This window comes from Balearica regulorum, chromosome 9 (assembly GCF_011004875.1).
Source record: "Balearica regulorum gibbericeps isolate bBalReg1 chromosome 9, bBalReg1.pri, whole genome shotgun sequence".
Lineage (NCBI taxonomy): Eukaryota > Metazoa > Chordata > Aves > Gruiformes > Gruidae > Balearica > Balearica regulorum.
The window spans coordinates 7,718,491-7,741,466 of NC_046192.1; the positions used below are offsets into that span (position 1 = coordinate 7,718,491).

At 40.5% G+C, this 22,976-nt stretch overlaps 2 protein-coding genes across 2 annotated transcripts in view; one reads left to right on the forward strand and one right to left on the reverse strand.

Annotated features, from left to right (window-relative positions):
• Positions 1-9,474, reverse strand: part of SLC25A36 (solute carrier family 25 member 36) — a 32,090-nt gene extending 22,616 nt beyond the window's left edge. The window contains exon 1 of the mRNA XM_075760967.1: positions 9,299-9,474. Within this exon, the coding sequence (XP_075617082.1) occupies positions 9,299-9,339 (41 nt within the window). The 5' untranslated portion in view covers positions 9,340-9,474. The remainder of the gene's footprint in view (positions 1-9,298) is intronic.
• A 173-nt stretch (positions 9,475-9,647) lies between these two features.
• PXYLP1 (2-phosphoxylose phosphatase 1) overlaps positions 9,648-22,976 on the forward strand; it is a 113,603-nt gene continuing 100,274 nt past the window's right edge. The window contains exons 1-3 of the mRNA XM_075760982.1: positions 9,648-9,810; positions 9,963-10,040; positions 11,363-11,452. The gene's annotated coding sequence lies outside the window, so the exon portion shown is untranslated. The remainder of the gene's footprint in view (positions 9,811-9,962; positions 10,041-11,362; positions 11,453-22,976) is intronic.

Sequence of the window (22,976 nt, forward strand, 5' to 3'; positions counted from 1 at the left end):
CTCCATTTGTATTTCAGCCATTGTACCATGAAAGCAATGATTCTGAGTGTTTCCTGAGTTCTGCCCATTGCAGCAAGACAGACTAAATTCTGAGTACAGAATACTGTAGAGTAGAACCTGGGAAGACAAAAGAGCTTTAAGCGGCTAACTAGGCGAAGACTTGCAGATTTTGGTTCAGTCTGCCACTCACTTCTGTGAACAAGCTAAGGCAAGCCATGCGTGACTTGTACTGACAGCGGAGTTACTCCCATTCTGCTAGAGCAGAACACAGTCGAGAATATACTGCCTTTTAGCAGCTCTGCTCAGAGGATTCTTCTGGTGCTTGTTCGTAACTGGTTTATTAATATCTACACTCCTATCTGTTTAACTATGATCACATACAGCCTCCAAGGGAAGAAATACCAAATCCACACATTCTGATTCCAAAGACAAGCCCAAATTCCTTGCCACTACCATTACAAAAAAGTGCTTCCCTTGAACTTTTTCCAAGTTCAGTATTCTTAACTTTGCCAAATACCCTTCTTAAAACTATGACCAGGATACTGTATGTACCTTTTAAAAAGCACACAAACATAACCACAAAAATCCAGTAAAAAACCCACCAGAAAACCACAACAAAACACCCTCCACTTTCACAGTAAAGTAGCTTTTAGTCTGTTGACTCTCTCCCACTGCAGAGAATACCAAAAATAATGGTAGTTGTCAGCACAGCACTGCATCCTAAAAAACTAATCTGTTTGTATGAATTGAACTGACAATATCAAACAGCTGCAGAGTAGGATAATGTTTGATGATATTCACTTAATGCTCCATTTAAACCTAGTGACCTAGAGGTATCCTATTACTAAACCTAAAGGCATCTTGTCCCACCCCCAACTCCAACACAAGACTGAAGTCTACTCTTATAAGCTTTAATTGAGCAAAGAAATCGAGTTTCTTTGTCTGTCTGGGGAAAAAGTGTTCTTACAGGAAGATGGAAGACAGTTTTCCAGTGCGAGCTGTACACATGCACCTACAGACTGATACAGCTTTTAGAGTAGCATGTTTAAAACATTTCTGAATGAGCAATTTGCTTGCTCTTCTGATGGTAAGCTACAGACTTTTCAAAGTAAGAGTTGCACAAAGAGACAGACTAGATGTGCTAATATTTATTTCAGCTAGTGTTAGAAGCAGGAGGAGCCTGTAACTTGTTATGGTTCATGACATGAATACCACATGAGAATCACAGGAAGGCCAGACATGAAAACAACTTGACATGGCACTTTAGAGCTTGAGCATCTTCAAGACAGACAGCAAGTTACTGTGTTTCCTGCAGTGCAACAGCAGACACTGCTGTACAGTAATGTAGGAAGCTGGCTTTAGAGTTTATTTCCTTTCTTGTAACCCCTCTGTTTCTGGTTCCTCAAGCCTACTCCCTTTAAGATCTTTCTGCATTAATTTGGACAGGTTACACAAGGACTTGTTTTCAAGCAACAGTAATAGCAAGAGAAAGCACATGCTATGGTTTATATTAATGAAATAAATATTATGGTAGGGGGAAGAAAGGAGGAGGAAAAAAACTTGGCTTGCATTCTTCAACATGGCTTGGAATTTGGAGCTTTAACACTACTGGCTCCACAGCTACCTCACACTGGAAAAACTTTCCAAAGTTGAAGATTAACACCAAGCTGGAGCACGTCCCCTGCACGGTCCCCTGCACCACAGCCAAATCACCACAAGGGATGCCTGACTGCAACAGCACTTCTGTCAGACATTTGCTGTGGATGGGTTAGAAATTCTTCATTCAGCAATGGATTACTAGATTACTAGGGAAGAGGGCAGACATACAGCTACTCAATGCTTGTTCTTTTTAAGTTGGCCTAGAGCAAGCAGTGTTCAGTGATAACCAGCTGATGTAACAGCAGCCAGTGCTATTTTTACACACATCATAAGGAAGCAAACCAACTGCCTCCCTTTAAGAACTGGGCACCCTTTACCTGCACATTCTGCCATTCAACTATCTTCAAACTATCAGCACTCTTGGCAGTTTCTTACTGTTGTGTTGTTGGGTGGTTTGTCTGTGGTTTTTTTGCCCCCCCCTTTTTTTTTCCTTTAAACAGTTTAAGATGTCTCGACTGAACCTGAGAATACTTTGAATGTTTTCCACTATTGATAGCTTGGATTTTCCTCTGTCCCTTATCTTCAAGATCTCGAATTGCTACTTACAAATGAAGAAAGCAGAGAAGTTTTATAGCATTATGTGGTTCTGTATTGCTCAAACAAGTTTTTGCAAAATCCCCAATTCCTACTTCTGTAACAATGTCATACCTCACTCTCCCAGCCCTCAAAAAGCCCCATGTAATAGAGAAAGCATCTGGAATTGAAGGAGTGAAAGAAAAAGTCCCCAGATGCTGAGGAACCAGACCTTGCTCAGTAGTCACAAGATCCACTGAGTTTCAGCTCAATCACTAAATGAAAGCATAACTCAGGAACTACACTGATTTATCTAGTTCACTTGAACTTTAAGATAAACACTGCAAGGCTTGACAAAACTGTTTAAGAGAAACTGTCAATAAACATAACTTGTCGATAAACAAACAAGACAGACACTTCAATGACTATGCACCCTGTACAAATAAGCAACTATAAAGAAGCATGCAAGCTGTTCTGTCACCAGCATCAGTGACAGTGTATTTTACTTAGAAATATATTTCCAGCCTTGCTTATTTAACACACTACTAGAAATACTGTGAAAGAGACAGCTACTTCTTTGTGCTCCAAGTCCTGGCAGGCCAGTAACAGCGAGCCACAAGCTCCAGCTTCCCAAAAGTGTCTGCTGGCAGTTTATAGAACAGCTGCCACCGTTCCTGCTACCCTCCTCACTGGCTCAAATTAAGAGGGGTTTTTAGTTTGTGGCTTAAAACAAGTTAGGAAGTAGCAGTTTTAAAAAATGTTTTTTAAGAGTTAGAAAGTATTAGATTTCTTCTCCTCAATAACACAGGTGGGACTTTGTAAACTACCTAAGAAATTTCTACTACCTAAAACCACTCTGGGCTTCAGCATCTCCAGTCATATACTAGGCCCCAATGACTGTGACTTGGGAGAACACTTACTAGCATGTAATTTTTTCTCTAGGATTAGATTTCACCTGGTAGACTGAGTGGGTAAGCAAATACTCCATCAGCAGAAATGCATAAAGCGGAAGAGAAGGGCAAAACCTGAGACAACCCTGTGTCTGAATGTTTACAGCAGTTTCTAGTGAATGCTGTTCAGAAGACCACTTGCTCATGTTACCTATCCCAAATCTGACATTTGGCTCTAATCAATGTTTACTACAAGCCTTCTTCAGCTTTGCCAAGTGTAAGAAAAACTTGCAAAGGTGACTTATCAGAAACACCTGATCATACAAGGGCATGAGAATCCACCTGTAGGTTCCAAATAATTTGAAGGGAAGCACAAAAATGAGTAGGTAAATCCACAAAAATAAACACACATGTAAAAAAAGAGGAAGATTAAAATCCCACTAGTAACACAGTCAAGTTAGAGAATTAAATCTGCAGCTTAAACTGTACAAGGCAGCACAGAAGACATTGGACTCAGTGAAACAGAGTCATGTAGTGATCTAACTTGCAGGATTGTGACAAAACAGTAAAACTAAGAACAGTCATGTCTACTTGACATCCCTCAGACAGAAGAATCTAGGAAGATGGCAATGCTCTCCTAAACTGCAGCTTATTCCAGAGAACATCCATGCAAAAAATCCCACATTTAATTTGATCCCTGATGTGCATTTAGAAGTCCACCACCCCACCAGACTAACAGAATCAAACCTGGAACTGTTTGGGCTTTAAAATCTGCTAGCAATTCAACACAGATACAGAATTGACAACCATTTTCCCCCAATAAACCAGTATTATGAGTGAGACACTGCAAGGAAAGAAGTATGCACATGCTTCAAAAACCTATTCCTCTTTGGCATTCAAATCCCAGGTTCTATTTCCAGAGATGGCTGCACAAGAAAAGCTTCTTTTATTACTGCAAGTTCAGGGTATTCACTAAGGAATCACTGCCTTTGTCCAGAGTAGTTGAGTATCTCCTACTGCTACCTTAGACCCCTGCAAGAAAAACCAGAGATGGCTCCAGCATGGATGACGGTCTCAACTGCAGCCACTGGACTGTCTATAAATGCTCCAAAGCAGATTGATGTTCTCAATACCAGTATCAGCTGACCTAGAATTGAAACTGTCAGTGCAAGAATTTAATTCCTTCAGATAATTATGTATTTTACACAAATAAAGATGAGGCTGCATACTGCTAGTCTCAGATTCACCTTTCACAGTATTTGTAACCATAGCCTCAAAGACTCAAAGATAACCCTTGACCCTGTTATCTTGGGTCTACATTCATTCATGTATTTTATCAGGTCTTTCTCTTTCCCGTATGAAAATGAAAGTTCCATGCAAATACTGGCTGATGAGATAAACAGCAGGAAAATTGAGCTCAAAACTGTCATAAGAAACAAAATCCAAGCCACTTGTAAACAGAACTCCTTCTAATCTCTTCACCACTTCAAGTTCAAGTCCCTAATCTATTGGCAATTTTATAGAGCTGTCTTACACCACATGAGTAACTTTCACATCAACAGATAGTTGCAGGTTTGGATATTAAGTTCACAGTATCCTTCTTTCAAGGGTATTTAAGGGCTTTAGCAAGTACAACTTTCAGAAACAGCATGAATATCTCAATCCTCAATGTTCACGGTTTCCTGTTATTATACTGCTAAACTTGTATATTACACACCTTTATGATTAATATGATGACTAGGAATACTGGTAACCAGAAACTCTTAACCCCCTTATTCATCAATTATGTTTCTTTGCTGAAACTTAGCTTAACTTACACTTTCTAACATCCTTAAACTAAAAATACTAATCAAACTTGCTATTTCTAATTAAGAGCTTAAAAATAAAATTCCCCTGATGTGCTGACATATAGAAACCTACAAGTGAAAAACAGGAAAAACACCACAAGGGGAACAAGCATCACTGGGTTCCATTATCCAAAACAAACATCAACAGTACAGTGTAGCTTCTATTAAGAACCAGGGTAAATAAATATTTACAACAACATTTGTATTAAGTAAAACCAGCTGAAAACATTTGTCATCTAGAAGGAAATATGAGAAACACACCAGCTTCAGTTTCTCAAGTATTGACAGCAATTATTCATGCAGCTTGGTAACCTCAGAGCAAAACCCAAGCTACTCAGTGCTTTAAACACTGCCTTATTCCCCACAGAAGAGTATCTGAACACAAAAATAACCTCAAGTTTGGACAGGAAGGTACTAAAACTTCTCCTATGCTTTACAAGAGGAAGAACTCATTCTTAAAGACATCCAGGGTTATGCCAGGAATGTATTTTAGGGTGGAGGGAAGTCCAAGTGTTAGGCAACTCGGTTATGGCTCAAGTGGCTATTTTCTGAAAGGGAGTATAAAAACCCCTATCACCACACTACCTGCTACCTTATTAACTAATATCTTTAAAAACCACCAAGGGTCTTTCACCTTTACTTCATGCATTTTAAGAGCGTATGATCTTTCTGAACAATTCAAACATTTATCTTAAATATATTTTCAGAGTGTTAACTATTTCAGCCACTGCAGGGATTTGCCAAGAACATCTGTCAGAGTGATTTAAATTATAGATCACTTTGAGACAGATCTATGATCACAACAACTAAAGAGACTCCTTCCAATACTCCATCACATAATAATTTCTGCACGAAATACCAAGAGTAAATAAAGAATTAAGAAGTAAACCTGAGACTGTCTAACCCTGAACTCAGAAAAGCAGCTGTCCACCTCCTAACTCAGAACAACAGTTCTTCCTTTTGCTGAGGAAACAAAGCCCAGGCAGGATCCCACACCCTGATGGAAGTTTGTATGACAGAATTATTATCATAAGCTTTCTAGAAATGAAGAATAAACCATGAAAATCTGGAAATTATATTTGTAGCCAACATCTGAATTTTCATTTGATGTACCAATTATGATTGCAAGCAGGTATTTCCAGAGCATATTAATCTCCCCATAAAGCAAACATTAAGGTCTTTCTACTACCTTTTTGTTAAGTAGTCTAATAACTAGAAAAGCATGTAACTGTGTAACTTACATACTTGAACTATAATGTTCATCTAAAGCCACATTTCAATCACAAGACTTTGCAATTTAAAGATGCAGAGTGTTCAGATGATTCTTCTTGGTTTGGAATAAAAGCACCTGAGTTTATACTGCTAACATGCTGTCTACCTTGACAACAGTTGCTATTTGACCAGGAGATGGAAAAACAGAAGATATGCAAAAAAAATATCTACAGTTTGTTTCCTGAAACAGGGGAGTTCAGAGCAATGCAACCAAGTAGCTCAAAAGGGGAAAAAACCCTCAACAACCCCTCTCCCCCCACTCAGCCCCCTCAAAAAACAGTAAAGTTTCACCTGACACACAATTTTCTATTGTGATCCAACACTACAGGCACCCAGCTAGTTCCTGCTCCCGCAAGGACAAGATACTATTAGCAAATGGAGCTGCAGTAACTATATGGTTTGCAGAAACAGATCTTGGTAAATAGGGGCATCATGACAAAATAGGAGCTAAGTGATTTCAAACATGTCACACCACGAAACTGAACTCCAGGCATACTATCAATCCATTCAGGTATGCTCCCTGCAATTATTCTTCAGTATAGAGTGCACAGTGGCACTAAACTGTTTCTTTTTAGACTTAGAATTAGTATTTCTATCACAAGATATTGGTTGTATTTACAATTAACATGCAGTTATGAAACAGAGATAGGATTCTTAAAAATTAAACTACCTGAGTAAAAATTACTTTAGAAAAACAAAGCAAGTAGTAATTGCTGAGTAATTCCCTCACCATCACTGCTCAAGTGGCTAGCACTGCTAAAAGAGTCTAAACAAACCTGTTGGAAAGGGATAAGGATGCAGAGATAGGAAAAAAGGAACGAGGGAAAAAAATTACTAGAAATATGAAACTAGCTCCCAACATAAGCTTGTAACGGTCCAGAAGAACTGCAGTTTGACAATTGTTGTTGAATTGGTCACGAAACAAGCTAGGCAGCTACAGAAAAAATCCCAGGATAGCCCCACCTACATTACTAAAGCAGCAATATCATCAATTACAGTGTCATCATAGAAAGCCAGAATTGAAGACTGAACTTTGATATTACAAAAAAAAAGCCAGCACATTGAAATAATCATGTTGTTTCCATACAGTTTCCAGTGAAACCTAAAGGAAAACAAAGTTTCACTCAACTAAAGATCAGTCAGGTGATCTGTAGTCCACCATGCTCACGAAGAAGTCATGAGATGACCCTGAATAACTTTTCTACTTCTAAATGTGACCAAATATACACCGTCAGCTTTGCTGAACAGTGTTACAGGAAGTGTGTGGCTGGCACATGAGGGAACGGCATTCAGCCCTCCTCACAGTATAACCCTTGACCCAGCCAGCAGCTAACCATAGACCAGACTCTTTGCAAAAAATAGGAATGAATGAGTTGAGCTGAGCAATCTTCATCCTGTCTTAAGTTCCAGGTTCATAAATACATCTCCAGCATTATGCACAATTCTGCCTAGTAACGTCCTCTGTGCAGGGCTATCAAGTTAAAATGCTACAATAAGGCAGCACTCCTACTGCTTTTCTGAATGTTTACAAGGATGCAAATTCTGAAGAAGACAGTACACACTACAACACCTTGGGCCTCTGCTGCATAACCGCTCTCCTCTTAAACAGAGTGTCAGAAATCAGGGGGGGTTAAAAAGCACCCACATAAGCACTACATCAGGTAACAGTGAAAATCTGCAAATTGTGTCAGGAGCAGAGAATGCGCTCATACGTATCTAACTCACCCAGACCTACACTCTTCTTCCGCCTCAAACACCCCAGTCCAGAGTCAATGAGTACAAATGGAAATCCAAAGCTTCAACATCTCTCTTGGGATGCAAAGTATGCTTCTCCCACTTCCACACAGCCATGCTCACTACCCAAATACACTTTTATCATTACGCCAAACAGGATCTTCAGCTTTCTCTTTAAAGCTAGGTGCTTTTCCCACTTCATTCACAGAGGGACAGCAGGCTGTGTAACCACAGACATCCCAAGCATTACTAAGTTTGGAAAGATGAAGACAGACTAATATCTGTGAAGATACAAGAGTTACCTCAAACCTAACCAAGGCTACAAGGCCCACATCTTTACTTCTAGCTATATTCTTCCCTCCAATTTCTTCTGTCTTCATGGGAGAAAGCTGCACAACCGTGTCAAGCCCCACACCTGAAAGTAGTACACACACCAGTGTTGAAATACATTCAAGTAACACAGCAGCCCTTCAACGCTACCGTTACCCCCTAGCCATCTGTAGATGCTGAGCAGCCAGGCACGTTTGAGCAGCCTCTGCGATGCGGTAGGGGAACCCATGCACAGAGGGCTCAGCGTGTTTCTCCACGGAAACACCAGACGAGGGACAAACTCCTGGAAGGGCGATCAGAGGGAACCAGCTATTTTTGAGTTAAACCTTCACCCCGCTTCCCCCAAGGGCCCACGTACGGCCCGTGGCAAAAGGCAACGCCCGGGGCCGGGCCTGGCAGGCACCGCACGCGGCGCGCCCAGGCTCCCAGCGAGGCCCCGGGGCACCGGCCCGGACAGCCAGGGCTCCCCGCAGGCCTGGGCCCAAAGCGGCCTGGGCAAGCGGCCCGCGGCAGGCCCGGAAGGGCCTCAGGGCACCGGGCGGGAAGCGACGCGCCGGGAGCGCCTCAGCGCGGCCTGCCGCCCCCTCCCCGCCTCAGTGGCCCCCCGCGGGAACCCCCTCTCTCCTCCCTCGGGCACAGAGGAGGGGCGGCAGCCCCTCGCAGCGCTCCGGGGACTTCCGTGCGGCCCTCCCGCCCCAACGGGGCCCCCGCGACGCCACTGGGCGGCCGCTGCAGGCCGCGGCCGAGTCCCCGGGCCGAGTCCTCCTAGGCCGGGCCGCGGCGGGCGGGCTCAGCAGCGGGGCAGGATCCCCGGAGCCTCAGAAAGGGGCGACGGGAGAACGCCACAGAAGCCATTTCCAGGGTTACAGCCACAAGGGCGGGAGAGCGCTGCAGGGCGGCACCCACCGCGCGTCCCGCGCTACCGGGGAAGGAAGAAGAGTGAGCGGGCGGCCCTGCCTGACAGCCCGGCACGACGGGGCCGGGACCGGGGCCGGGGCCGGGACCAGAGCCCGTACCGTGCCCGCGCCCCCACCGGGTGGCGGCTGCACCTACCCGCCGGCAAAGAGATGCACCAGGGTGTCTCTCTGGCTCATCCTCGCCGCCTGCGCCCGGGCGGGACGGAGGGGTGCCGGGCGCTCCTGGCAGGGCTCAGCATAAATACTGCACCGCGGCCGCGCGGCTTCCTGCGGCGGGGGGTGGGGCGGCCTCGCTCCGCCTCCCGCTCGAGCCGCTGCGGCAACGGCCGGGCGCGGGGCCTTCCTCATGAATATGCAACGAGTCCCCCTAAACAGAGAGCGCCATTGGCTGAGGGGTGTGACGTCACCGCCGCGCTCCACCTCATAAGCTGGGTGAGGCGAGCATTACTGGCTCCCTGCAGGCAGGAGCTGTCGGTGTGGTGCCGCTCCTCTAAGGGGCCTGACCCGCGGGTGTGTGAGGTGTTTCTCCGGGGTCTCTGCAGAAGCTGCCTCTCTCGGGAGGTCCCTTTCCTTTCCCTGCCTTCCAGCGAGCTGTGTGCGCGGCCCTGAGGCCCATAGCCTGCCGCAGCTGCTGGCTCTCCTCCTGAGGTGTGTGCTGGCCCTGGGGGAAGGTCACACACAGCAGCCACAGAAAACGTGGGGAAGAGGGGTGCGGAAAATGACCTGTGAGCCCTCAGTGTCCAAAAGCAGTGGTATTAGCAAGGCCTTAGTTTTTGTTTTCTCTTGTTTGTGTGTTATAGGTCACATCCTCAGCTACTGAAGCAATGCATCTCCCCAAAGAGGCACCCAAACACTGGCTCCTTGGGAGCATTTCTGAAGTGAGTATTGTGACTCATTAGATGACTTTTGCCTTCTTTTTCTTCAAAAATATATGGATAAGGGAAAATAAATAGTGCTGCATGGGAAAATTCTTAACATCCTGTATAAAATGATTGTCTAAGCCAACATTTTTGAAAATCCAAGCACCTAAAAGCAAATAAATAACTAGTTACATCTTCATGAATGTCCACATAATAAATTTTTCCAAAACTGGAATTGCTATTTCATAACAGCATAACAATTTTTAATCTCTCTGTTAATAAAACAAACATGCATTTTGAAGCAGTCATTTCTTAAAGCAAGAAAACTTCCTCTGAGAAGGTGAGCTGATGCAGAAGGCACAAATAAGCTAGAAATGTAACTTGAAATTTTGTCAGAGTGGTGGGAGTTGAGGAGGAGGTTGAATGGGATCAGGCTTGGAGAAATGTGAGATGTGGAGATGCTGGGGGAAAAAGTAGTTACATTGAACTGAGACAAGTAAAAGTAGGATGATGATTTTGTAGTGGGTATTCTGCATTGCTATTCTGCACAGCATTTGGTTGAAACTAGTGAGCAAATGAGTGAGAATTGTTCCAAAGTAGAAAGATAGGCAAGACTTTCAGAAGCCTGTAGTATATATATGTGAGACATGTTAAACGTAAGATTCAAAAAGTGTGAAAGGATCATGTGCGGCTTGGCACCAGCTGTCACACAGGAAAGAGTAAATATATTCAGGTTAATTAAACCAGATACATTATTTTGAGAGTACTGGAAATCTCTACCAGTGATTTTATTAAATGCTGCATGAAAGATGAAGAGTCAAATGCCAAATACTTAATCTGAGGACATGAGTCCAAATTTTTTCCAATTCTCTCAGCAGCTTAAAAGGGAACAGAACACGGGTTTTCTGTGGGTCATGTGATGCCATCCAGTGAGCACATGTCCCAGTAAACTCAAAAGAAGATTAAATACCAGATAAAGACTCTGCTTTATTCTGTCTCTGTATAGGTTAACTCCTAATCTGGGAGCTATTAACTTCATCTGGCACTTATGGCTTGCACTGTGACATATGAAAAAAAATGTAATGTGATTTTTATGAATGCTTATTGAATAGTAAGAATAAGTAGAGCTACTGAAACATTATTAGATGTTTTGTAATTTTTTTTAAAAAAATGTGTCTTTTTATATAAACTTTAGACTTTCCATTGAAATATTTAAAAGACCTAAACTGGAATATTTTCAATTTTTATTAGGAGTCTGAACCACTCTGATTCAAAAGGATTTTGCAGCATTTCTTGAGAGCTGTCTTTAACACTACTTTTCCTTCTATTCTCCTTACTAGGCTGGATTTTCTGGCTGGACTCTGTACTCCATAATGTTTGATGGATATGGATACTTACAGTGCATTTCCCCTTTCATGCATCAGGGAGAGGTAAGTGCAGAGAGGAAATGCCACAGGGATTCACACTTGAGACCCCAGAACATAAATAAAGGCATCGAAATTGCATGAAGTCCTATTTTCAAAAGATTATATTCATCTGAGTCTTTGTAAAATTCTTCCTTTTTCCCCGTAATTTTATTGCAAAACCTGGCTAACTCTCCTACTGAGCCCTCTGTCATTTTTACCTCTTGATTATAATTAATTTAATTATAAATAATTAAAAAAAAAGTTCTGTTGGATTTTGGACTTAAGTTTTCCTATCTGTTCAGTGTAACTAAGGTGTGTAATAGGACTCAACAAAGTTGCAATAAGGAGAAAAATGTGTTACAAAAAATTAAGCCCTTGTTTCTATGTTTTCTAGCTCTGAATTTTTCTCAGGATACCATCCAGGTAGTAGCATATGCTGCACTTTTCTTCCTGTCTTTGAACAGAAAACATCCTTTCTTAAATTTCATCACCGGTTTTCTGTGTTAAAAAAAAGAGCGATAGAAAAACTTTTCTACCTTTCGTGATACAGCTATTTTTTCCTGCTTTTCTACAGCAGCTTAAGTTGGGATAATTTATTTTTCCCACGCGGCAGAATTTCTGTTGCTATTTTTCAATAAGGTTTCTAAAAATCGCATTTGTATTTCCATTCAGAGCTAATGTATTGGATTCTTACTCTTATTATTATGGTTATAATGACCCTCTATTTTTCTAATATTTATATGACCACATTACACAAGTTTAAAATATATGGGAAATGAAATCATAACTCCACATTTGAAGCACAGATTTAGTGTGATCATGGCCTTGTTTACCCTTTAGTGTTCTTCAAACAAGCACTTGCTGTCTTTTGCCAGTGCCAAGGTTAACCCTCATAAAACAGTAGAAAACAATTCCCCTGCGAAATAGTATTTGTACTAAGCAATCTATTTAAAAATATTTAACATTCTTCGATGCTCTGTGTGGATCTAAGTGATACATTATTGCCTTTCCTGACCAAGCTCACAGAAATATATTTTTTCTGTTTAAGAAATGTGAAAACAAGGTTTATTCATTTGGGAATTTTGATTCTGAACCATTTCAATCCACTTCTTTCTCCTTCTATGAAACTCTTCTGCTGTGGGGTAAAATTATGTATTGATATCATGCTGTAATGGATGGAGGTATTACATGCTTATGTGGAGAGAGGGAAATTTATATCCCTGGGGGACTGCAAAAGTATGTAGGATCATTCAGTCTGACAAATTCCTCAAGTTGGTGTGAATGAAACAAAAAAAAAAGGCAAAAGCCCTTTGTGTTGATGAATGGGGAACTGAGGTTGAGGAACAGAAAACAGTGACACAGAGCTCACCTAAGCCCTGGCTTAGGGACTCTCCCGTGAATAAAGCATGCTGTGTAAGGCCTGTGGTGTTCCTGAGAGCTGGAGATAGAGGCCAGCTGCACTTCCAAGCACAACATGTGTTATCAACTTGCGGCCCTGAGACGCTGAGTAGTGAGATGGAAGAAACCAACTTCCCTTGACCAAGGCAATCTACAGAAGTTGCTCAAAACACAGTAAGAGGCAGAGTTGTGGCATGCTGCTTTTCCTTCTAGGAACTACCATTTCCTAATCTTTTATGCCTTCTTCAAATGACCATCCCATCCACTGTGCTCTGTTTCTCTCCAATCGTCATGAAAAGCTACAGGAGGTGCCTTAAGGTATTCCAATTTAATGCATGTATTCAGGAATGGTAAGTTGTGTAGAATTAAAAATTATGAATACTCAGAATTCAAGCCTATGAAGTTAAGTTTTTCGTCACTTCCTCTAGTCTTCCTAATACTTCAGGAGCATAAAGAAGAATGAATGACTGTAGACTATTCGGAAAATTGTGGCCTCTAACTTAATGTTCTCCTTTTAAAGTATTTTTTATTTCTAGGAATTCAACCCATTTGATTTGAGAAATTGTCAGGCCACTTTTCATTTGGTAGAATACAGCATATTTTCTTTAAATTTCACAAACTAATACTCAGCGTAATCTCGCTTGCTGTGGGCTATCCTGAGGATATGTGAGGTTCACATATCACTGCGGAAAGGCACAGTTTTACAGGGCTTTAACCCATAGCTACTCTGTTGCATGGCCAGATTTTGTACGGAGTTACAATGTGTCTATGCCTGAAGAGCAATGACAGATGTTGGGTTTGGAGTTTCCATGGATTAAGTATTGGGAAGATATCCCATTAGGGAATCCTTGCATTTGAACTTTTATAATGTTCCCCTCCTGTGTGTGTCATTACAGAAGGAGGCTACACCTGAAATTTCCACTACTTTCAGCAGTAATATTATTAGGAATGTTATTTCTGATGTATTCATTCTTCATCTGAATAAAAGAGATTTTAATATGAGTCAGTCATGTATAGCATTTCTGGGCCCAGAGTTATTCTCCTTGCTTTCACTACAACATACATAGCAGGCATGTCTAAAAGGTATTCCCTAGCACCTTTCTTAGGTACTTACCTCCTCTAATGACTCTTTAAATCACCTAGGCAAAGTAAAATGCCTGCATCTTACAGAATGAGAGTATGTATCACTGAACTAAGCTGGGCTTGAAGTTTTGTATACATTCAAGTCTATTTTCACTACCTTGTTGGTGAAAATAACAGAGAACCTGTCACCTTGCGCAGTCTTTGTGCATGCCAGGAATGTATTTTCCTCTCAGGTCAGTTTCCAGTGGTGTCTTGAGCTGATGGGGTCCCTTGATGTTTATCACCTGTGTGTTTAACAGCTACCTTCCTGCTTTAGTGTCAATTCATTTACAGTGAATAGTAGTCAGCTGTGAAGTGAAAAATTGCAAAGCACAAGGTAAGGATTACAAGCTAGATTAATTGTAAGAAAATGAAAGACAAGAATTGTGTACAAGAGTTTTCCATTGAGGTTTGTTTGGTTTTTTGAGCAGTTAGGTGTGTTTTCATCAACTTCTACAAAGAATTTATCAGTTTTGTATTGGAACTTAAATATTGAGTAGCTCCTTTGTGGAGGAAGGGTCTGCCCTAAGCTAAAAGTGTAAACTTAGAGCCTTAGAGTGCCAGAGTCCTAGATGAAAGAGAACAGGGAGATGCAGAAGATAGTTCAGTAAGTAAGGTGGCAGAGGCTGTAGATGGTTCTGTGTGGTAAAATACTGAACAGCAGAAGTTACTTAAGAGCCTAATGAGGAAACTGGTAGGTGAAACAAAAGTGGGAATGGCTGAAGGTAGCTGGTACTGTGGGGTCAGCCTTAGTGCAGATCAGGCATTGTTACAAGTACACTAAGTGAGACAAAGCCTGAGGACCTGGCAGCAACAAAGTGTGAGTGGGTGTTACTCCAAGAGGGGGGGGGGAATAGCTGCTCTCACTAGGAATTCAGAAATGAGATTTTAAATTACAACTTTTGTGCTTCGGAAAAGGAGTAGTGGGCAACTTAAGGCTTCCTGTTTTCATATTCTTTTCTGTGTTCTATGAAATGCATTTTAAAAACTCATTTGATTCAACATTTGTGAATGGATGAAGTAAAGTTCGTTAAACAGCCATTATTAATTTCTCTATATGTCTGGCTGACAAATGAGGCTTGACCTAGTGTTTATTAATGACACTGAGAAATTGAACTGCTTCATTACTGCTAATGAAGACCTGGCAGAAGGTTTAAATTTAGATGTAAATTGAGCCTCTGGGAAGAAACTGGATGGGTTTCTTTAGTATGTGGTATATGAGTTCAAGACAGTTTGGGGTCTTTTTTCGTTTAAATACCATTTTCCTGATGTTTTATCTAGCTTGTTTCCATAAACTCTTCAAAATGGGGGGAGATGATGGTTGTGCTTTCATACAGTGTTCTTTTTCTATGTGCTAATATGTTCAGGGAACTTTTCAATGAGCGGAAAAGAACTTGAGACATATAAAACCCAAAATGTTAAGATTGTCCTATAAATAACTTATTTACTGACCTGTGCAACTCAGACTTGAGTGATAAATACCATCAGCATGAATGATGAGATTAGGGTTTTTGTTGCCAGGAGTTGGGCATGTTTTAAGTTGTGGATCTGGAATCATAGCAAGACGTTACTGGGAATGTTTTTAGCTCATGAAGCGTAGCGATTCTAAAAATGAATAAAATGCATGTTTGTACTGCTCTTTTGAAATGGTAGAAGTGAAATTGTATAATGGTGTAAAGTATAATAGTTGGAGGACCTCTATTCCATCCTAGCAAAAGCTATCCACTTAACTCTAAGAAATTAAATGTGCTGTAATTTTATTAATACTCTTCTATGGACCTGTATATGAATATTTTTAACTCGGTTTCACAAATAATGAAGCAGAATGAGACAAGTCAGATGTTTAACTGAAACCATTGGACAGATCACTGATGGATTTAGAAATAACCTTTTGCTGAGAAAGCCAGCAGGGAGACTGTGGTAAACAACTTCCTCAACTTTGTGTAGGACACCTTTTTCTTGAGAATTGAGCAGCCTTTGTTCATTGAGAACACATATATTTGTATACCTATCGCTCATGGCTTGTTTATCTGAAGTTTGTGGCTTACAGAATCTCTTTGGAAATATCCAGAAGATCAAGCAGAAGAGGACAGGGAAAAAGGATAATAAGTAAGGAAAGAAGAAGGGAGGAGCAGCTGATCTTTTTTAAAGAAGGGGTGGGAGTACTAATAGCATGCAAATGAGGACAGAGAATGTATGACTGAGAAAGAACTGAAGACAGAGTGATGACAGGACAGGTCATATGGATACCTGGAGGTGCTCGTTGGAGAGGGTATAAACCCAATGTGTTGAAAATTGGATTTTAGAATTGGGAACATCCAGGTAATTACCAGAGAGACAAGGAAGTAGTTAATTCTATTGTACTTGGCCCTTGCAAGAGCTGAGAGAACACTTTGCGTGACTTAAGCTGTCAGTTTAAGATAGGTGTACAGAAGAGCCATTCAGGTTATCTGGAAAATGGATGGCTTATCATATCAGAGAACACTTAAAAGATTTGGTTTGTTTAGACTGGGTAAATAAAGGCGAAGACAAGACATGATTGCTGCCTGTAAATATGTCAAGGGAATAAACAACAGGGACTAGAAAAGTAAAATACTACATAAGCTAAAGGTCAATATTAGCAGAATTACCAGAGGTCATGAATAAATTCAGGTTGAAAAAAAGTGAGTCCATTATGTGGTTTTCTACAGCACCTGGAGTCTAGAAAGGAAGAATTAAAGTACTGTGTGCACCCTATGCTCAAATGAGTCTGAAACTGTGTGAAGGTGGGTAGGTTAGGCTGTCAAGGCAACCTTCTTTTGAAACATGTGAATCCATCATGCAATTCTGTTTCAGCCCAGATCTAAAGCATGGGCTTCTGTCCTTAGCTTACTTTGAGAGCAGTGTGTAAACAATGTCCCAGGGATTGGAAATGAGTTTCCTAATGTGAAAACTTTCAAAGATTTGTAAAATTTACTCAGTCCTACATAGGATGAAGCAGCATCTCTGCAGTTTTTCATCAAAAGGCAGAAGGTGAAGGTGTGACTGCGTAGTTTTTTTTGCACAGCTGGAGTAAGAAAACCAGGGAGCTTAGTAGTAATGTGGTTAGTAACAGCACCTCACTGTTGGGTTTATTGGAAGAGGCTGGGTATAAGTGGAGAGGAGGGTTCCCAGCAGCACATGTTAGTCTCTGTGGTGGGTTGGCCTTTAGGGTTGAATGTAAACAGCCTGATTTGGACAACTGCACGAATCCAGCCATCTTAGATGTGTGTGAAGGCTGCAGAAGTGTTTTCAGGCTGCTAGTAGTTGCCTAGGGAGTCAGCTGCCTTGCTGCTCTCACTTGATAAATGTGGCTTAATAATTAATTTCCATCTGGAGATGTTACTTCTCTAGCTTGTCTAAGCCTGGACAAGGAATTTGCTGACTCAGGTGCACATTAGGGAGCTAAGCTTCATTATTGCTAATGAACCAATTAAGGAAGTATTGTAAGGAGTCTTTGCTTTTTTCAAGAGATAATGCATTTGAAGTTTTGGTACATAGCTGTGCAGTATGGTTTTTGTTTCCTGGGTTGTACCCTGGATATTATACATATGACAAAGCTCAGTTAGAGCCTCAATTTCCAATTGTAGCAAGCATAACTAAAATGAAAACTGTTAGATTAGCTGGTGCTACAAATGGAGGATGTTGAGCATTGTTAATAGGTTGTTTATCCTAATGAGGTAAATGTTGTTTCAGATTTTATTTTCAGTTTATGATATCTTCATTATTTTCTGTAGGCTATAGAAACAATTTGTCATGATCCAGATTCTTCTGACAGTCTCTTCATTTACTTCCAGAAATGAGAGAGGGGAACAAAGTTTGGTTTTTTCGAAAGGGTGATAGGTTAACAGGTTGTAATTGATTTTTTTTTTTGCCCCCAAACAACCTGTGGGAGTGATTTTCTTTGCCTAGAAAAGTCATAAGCAATGGAGAGAACCTACTTACAGTGTAAGCAATGCCAGTTTAAAAGGTGTTTAACAGTGCAAAAAGGAAACTTACAAGTTGATCTTTTTTATTCAAGATTCTGTGGAATACTGATTTACTTGACCTTTGAGAACATCTTAACAAGATTATGATGAGCAATTAATGGTAGCACTGGGACAGGGCATCGAGTCAGATGAAATCCTCACTTGTTCTGGAGCTTATATAGCACACACTCATGTAAGTTCTGGGGATACATCACGGCCTCAGACACAAAGCCCCAATAACTCTTCCTTTCTCAGCACTGTTATTTCCTTGCCAGTGGAGCAAAAACTCACTTTTTTTTTTAACCTAGTCTCTAATCGAGCACAGTCTAATCAAATGAGTTATCTTCCCCCAGATCTTGGAAAATATTCTGGACAATCTTTTGCACATTTTTTTGTAACTTTAGGCACAACACACCTCAAGCAGTTGCATTCATATCATGCTGTAAGTCCCTTAGCGAAATTGCAGCTTGGATGAATTTGGTCTTATCAGCATTGTGGAAACAGCAGTGGGTGTTGTGATGTGATACCAGTGAGCTTTGATGGAGATGGTTTTGACAAACTCATCTTTCAAGTCTTGACTGGATTTGGAGTTAAGTTGTTAGTAACTGTTGTGGGAAGAACTATATTTAATTTTTATCTATGACATAAAGTAATGAGGAAAATTCATTGGTAGTCTTGATTTCATGATAAAGCACATGTCTAACAGGATGTGTTTCTCCCCATAAATGAAACAAATTCTGTATAACCCAGCATGATTGGTGACCTACATTTCAAAACCCCTATTTTTAATCATACTGTGAATTTTTCCATATCTCTCTTTAAAAAGAATCTTTTCAGTTTCCATGTCTCAGAAGACAAGAATTTCTAGCTAAGAATATACTCTTTATTCTTTTCCACAATGTTCTTCCAGTTATATTTGAATCTTAACTTTAGTTCGCCATGTGAGCAAAGCAGCTGTCTATTATGTGTTCACAAAGCCAAGTCTGTATGTGATTATGTAATACACATGTGCTTCAAGTATCTCCAAACAGAATTCAAATGTTTCTAAATCCAGCTGTGTAGTACACTACTGACTTTGTTTCCTGTTATCCTTCAAGTTCTGAGGATAGATCAGTAGAAGTTTGACTCCTTGTCTGTTACTGTGTTTTATCCAGACTAGAGTACAAGGCTGAAGTTCTGAGATATTTGGCCACATTTTCACAGCAAGTGGAGTCTGATGGGAGGTTTGCTGTGCAACTTGAGGCTTATATCTTTCTTCCTTTAGAGTAGAAGTTTAGAATTATTTTTTTGTAAGTTACTAACAGTTACTATAAATCAAGGTCTAGTTACTAACCACTACCTGTTATTGCAAAGAAAGGGACACTGTAATAATAGTACAGACTTAGAGAGTGGGTAAGAGGAGCCTCTGTATTGCAACTTTATTTGCTTTAGAAGTGGGAAAGAATGTCAGAAAAGGCTGAAGTCTGGAGAACCCAGTATGACTTTGAGTTTTCAGCAGTAGGTTCTAGAAGACATGGCATGGATCTAGTTATAGGGCATACCCACCATCTACCCTATGGGTCCAAAAGCCTTATTTAAGCTTACACCTGGGCTTTCAATGCTGGCCTGAGCTATATCACAAATGTTGTACCTGTTCCCAGTCCTGTTCCTGAATAATTGTTTGTATTTCCCAGTTTGACCTTGGATCTGACTTGTTACCTGGCATTTACCTGATGATCACTGGACCATTGTCAGGACCTGTTGTCGTCACCCACAATGGGTGCTGTGGTACTGTGCCCTGTGGGAGAGCTCACTGCCCAGACAGTGCTGAGGCTGTCCTTGGATCCCCCCTAGCCTTCCCTTAGGGAGTAGCACAGCTCTTGCTGCTCCATCCCACTGTCCTTCACAGTCTTTTTCTGATTTTTATGGTGTCAATAGTGAGACTACTCAAATGATGAAAGTCACCATTCTGAATGTTGGAATCATCTTCAGAAATGGATACGGTCCATTCTGATATGAGAAAGAGGATGGAGGGGGGAAGCATACAACTTCGTTCAAGTAACTGTCAAATTTATACGTAGACTCTGCATCTCTTGGATGATGGTAGAGATATTAACAGTGGATTCTCATTTGGACTTTGTTTTGAGATAAATCTTAATAATAAACTGGCAGTTTATGTTTTAGCAGTATGTAAAGATCTCTTTTGAATGGCTTTATCTTCCAGTGATTTTTGTTAAGGAAAAGGCACTGAACGACAGTACTCGGGTAGTTGACTTTCTTACAAAACTGAATTCATAGTGTTTAGAGGAAAGGTTACTGCCCACTCTGCAACAATTATTTCCAGAACAGTAAGCTAATGGTGAGTTGGATCTAAGATTATTGTATCTGCTGCTTCCTTAAGGTAAACTTAATTTAGGAATGTATTATTCTCAGAGCTTGGCAAATAACAAGGATTTATCACAGTAACTGATTGTCAGTCATTTAAAAAAAACAATGAAACAAACCCTCTAGGTTATAATCCAACTCCCCTACGATTATCAGGCTGAGACCCTATAAAAGAGCATTGATGTAACCCTAAAAGAGTCTGTCCAAGCCGCCTTTGAAATACATGTGTGAAAAGCAGTTCCAAATAAACTGGTGAGCATTACAAGAAAAAAGATATGTGGCATTTACAGGAAACAGTTATTCCATTTTGTGCAAGAGTTACTGAAACCACTTGCAGTGATATATTTAAATTGCTTGGGGAGGTGGAGGTTGGGAATCCTGAGATTTAAGCATATGTTAAATGTTAGAAGTGAGACTTTCAATTTCACTTAACTTTTAGTGTGAACAGATGGGAATTTTTGTTTCCTAATTCTGTGAGTTACCTTTAAGAATTCCATCCTAGAGTGAGTTCAAGACACTTTTTTTTTTTCTGTGACAGTCACATATTAGAAAGGACTGGATATCTGAGGATATGCTGATACTTTTCCTTTAAGAATTTCATAGAACAGCAAATAAATTGTGCTATGCACATGCAACTTCTATAAACATAATGAAAAACTATAGAAAATAAATCATGAAAACTGCTGGATTGCCAGTGAGTGAAGGTGATAGACTTGACTTTTTCTGTTTCTTTTAAAAGACAGCATATAGAGGAACTAATAAAGAGTTGTTGATACATCACGGCAAGTACGAATATATACTCATTGAAAACTGTTCTCCTACACCTTTTGCATTCTCCTGCTTGTAGTTATTAGTGAGATTTTCTAAAAGGAGGAACTGTGTTTTCAAAATCAGATGACAAATATATCCTGAAACCTTTATATATGAAGAATTTTCCAGCAGTGCCAGCTGCTGATGTCATTTCAGAAACATACTTAGTTTTCCTTGCGATATCAGAATGGGTTGCTATGGAAGTTAATTTTCAATCTCAGCCTAGTTCTGGAAAGAAATAGAAGAATAACTTAACATTGTAGGTCCATTTTTTCCCCCTTATTTCTGTCAAGGCCTAGAAGAAACAAAATTACTGCTTTAGTAGTATGTTGCTCATATATATTTAAACAACACTGGTGTATAATGGCACAAAGGAGCATGTACCAATATGCAATTGGGCAATAGTCTGTTTAAAAAACCCCAACAAATCAACAACAAAAACCCCAAAACAACAAAAACCAACCCACCTATTAGATGATCAGGATACAGGCTTATGTTTCACAGAGTCAGATAAGCTTATCCACAATGTTGACTACAGTTTCTGAGAACTTCAGTATTTGGAATTTGGGTTGCAATCTCAATAGAGGCTTGACTTAATTGACTTTAATGATCTTTGGCCAGGCACTAAACACCACAGATTTTCACTGTACCAAGTGACTTTTCACACTGAATTGGAGGTGCCACACGTGTGTGTGAAGGAAATACTTCAATTTGAATAAAACTGAGCAATCCTCAAACAATGTGACACTTCCAGTTCCTCAGGCCCTACATGGAACCTAATTCACACTGAATGTAGTCAGTTACAGTTCAGTGTTGGCTAATCTTCAACCGAAATCAATAAATCAGCCCAGACAGGGAGGGATTAGGCAAGTCAGAAACATGTACTAAAATGTTTGCTTTTGTAGTCTTTTTGAGAGGTCAGATAATGGAGACATCAATTAAAAGCAGGATAAACATCAGGCTTCTTCCAGTGCAATAACCTTTTCCTTTCTTAAATGGGAGTGTCAATTTAGCTTCAGAGCAAGCTGCCAAATCATTGGTTATGTTTATATCCAATATATCACAGACATGGCTAGTGAAAACTTTAGTGTTCAAACTTCTTTTATAGAAAGCGGAGTGTAGATTTTGAGTGAAAACATCAGTGTTCAAACCTACTTTACAGAAAGCAGTGTTTTTTTCAACCTCATTCACTTTCCAGTGTTTGTTCCAATTATATCAGTATGACTTCAACATTCAGAATGAAAGTTGGTTGTGATGCATATATGTGTGATGGAAATACTTCAGTCTGAATAAAACTGAGCAAACCTCAAACAATGTGCCACTTGTAGTTCCTCAGGCTCTAAATGGAACCTGAGTGTGCTATCTCCTAAGTGTCTTTGTCAACAATGATAATTTCTTCTGTGGAATGAAACTATGATATTTATCCGTTGACCTTTATTATCCAGGCTGTTTCATGTAAATAACATTTTTTTCCTCCACTGCCCTGTAATCCAATAGTCTTGGTAAATACCATGGTTTTATCTTTCGCGGATGTGATTTTGTTGTATGTATCTTTTTTCAGGGCAAAGGGGATATTTTGGTTCGCAGCCTTGTTTTGTAGGCCCCAAACGATGCCTCTAGTAGTCAGAGGTGCCATCACTGAGGCTGCTGTTTAACAAGTAAAGTATATGATGAATCAGAATGTCTGTGAGAAGTGGTTTGGCAGTGAGTTTGTCCTCAAACTAAAAAGTGTTTTGGCTTTTCTGATTCTAAGGGCTTGTAGTCTTGGGCTTACAGAGAGAAGCACATGGAGGGACTTTATGGAGTTGTGTTCTGCTCCACAACAGATGCTGTTATTTAGCTGTTGCTCAGAAAATTTACAGGCATAT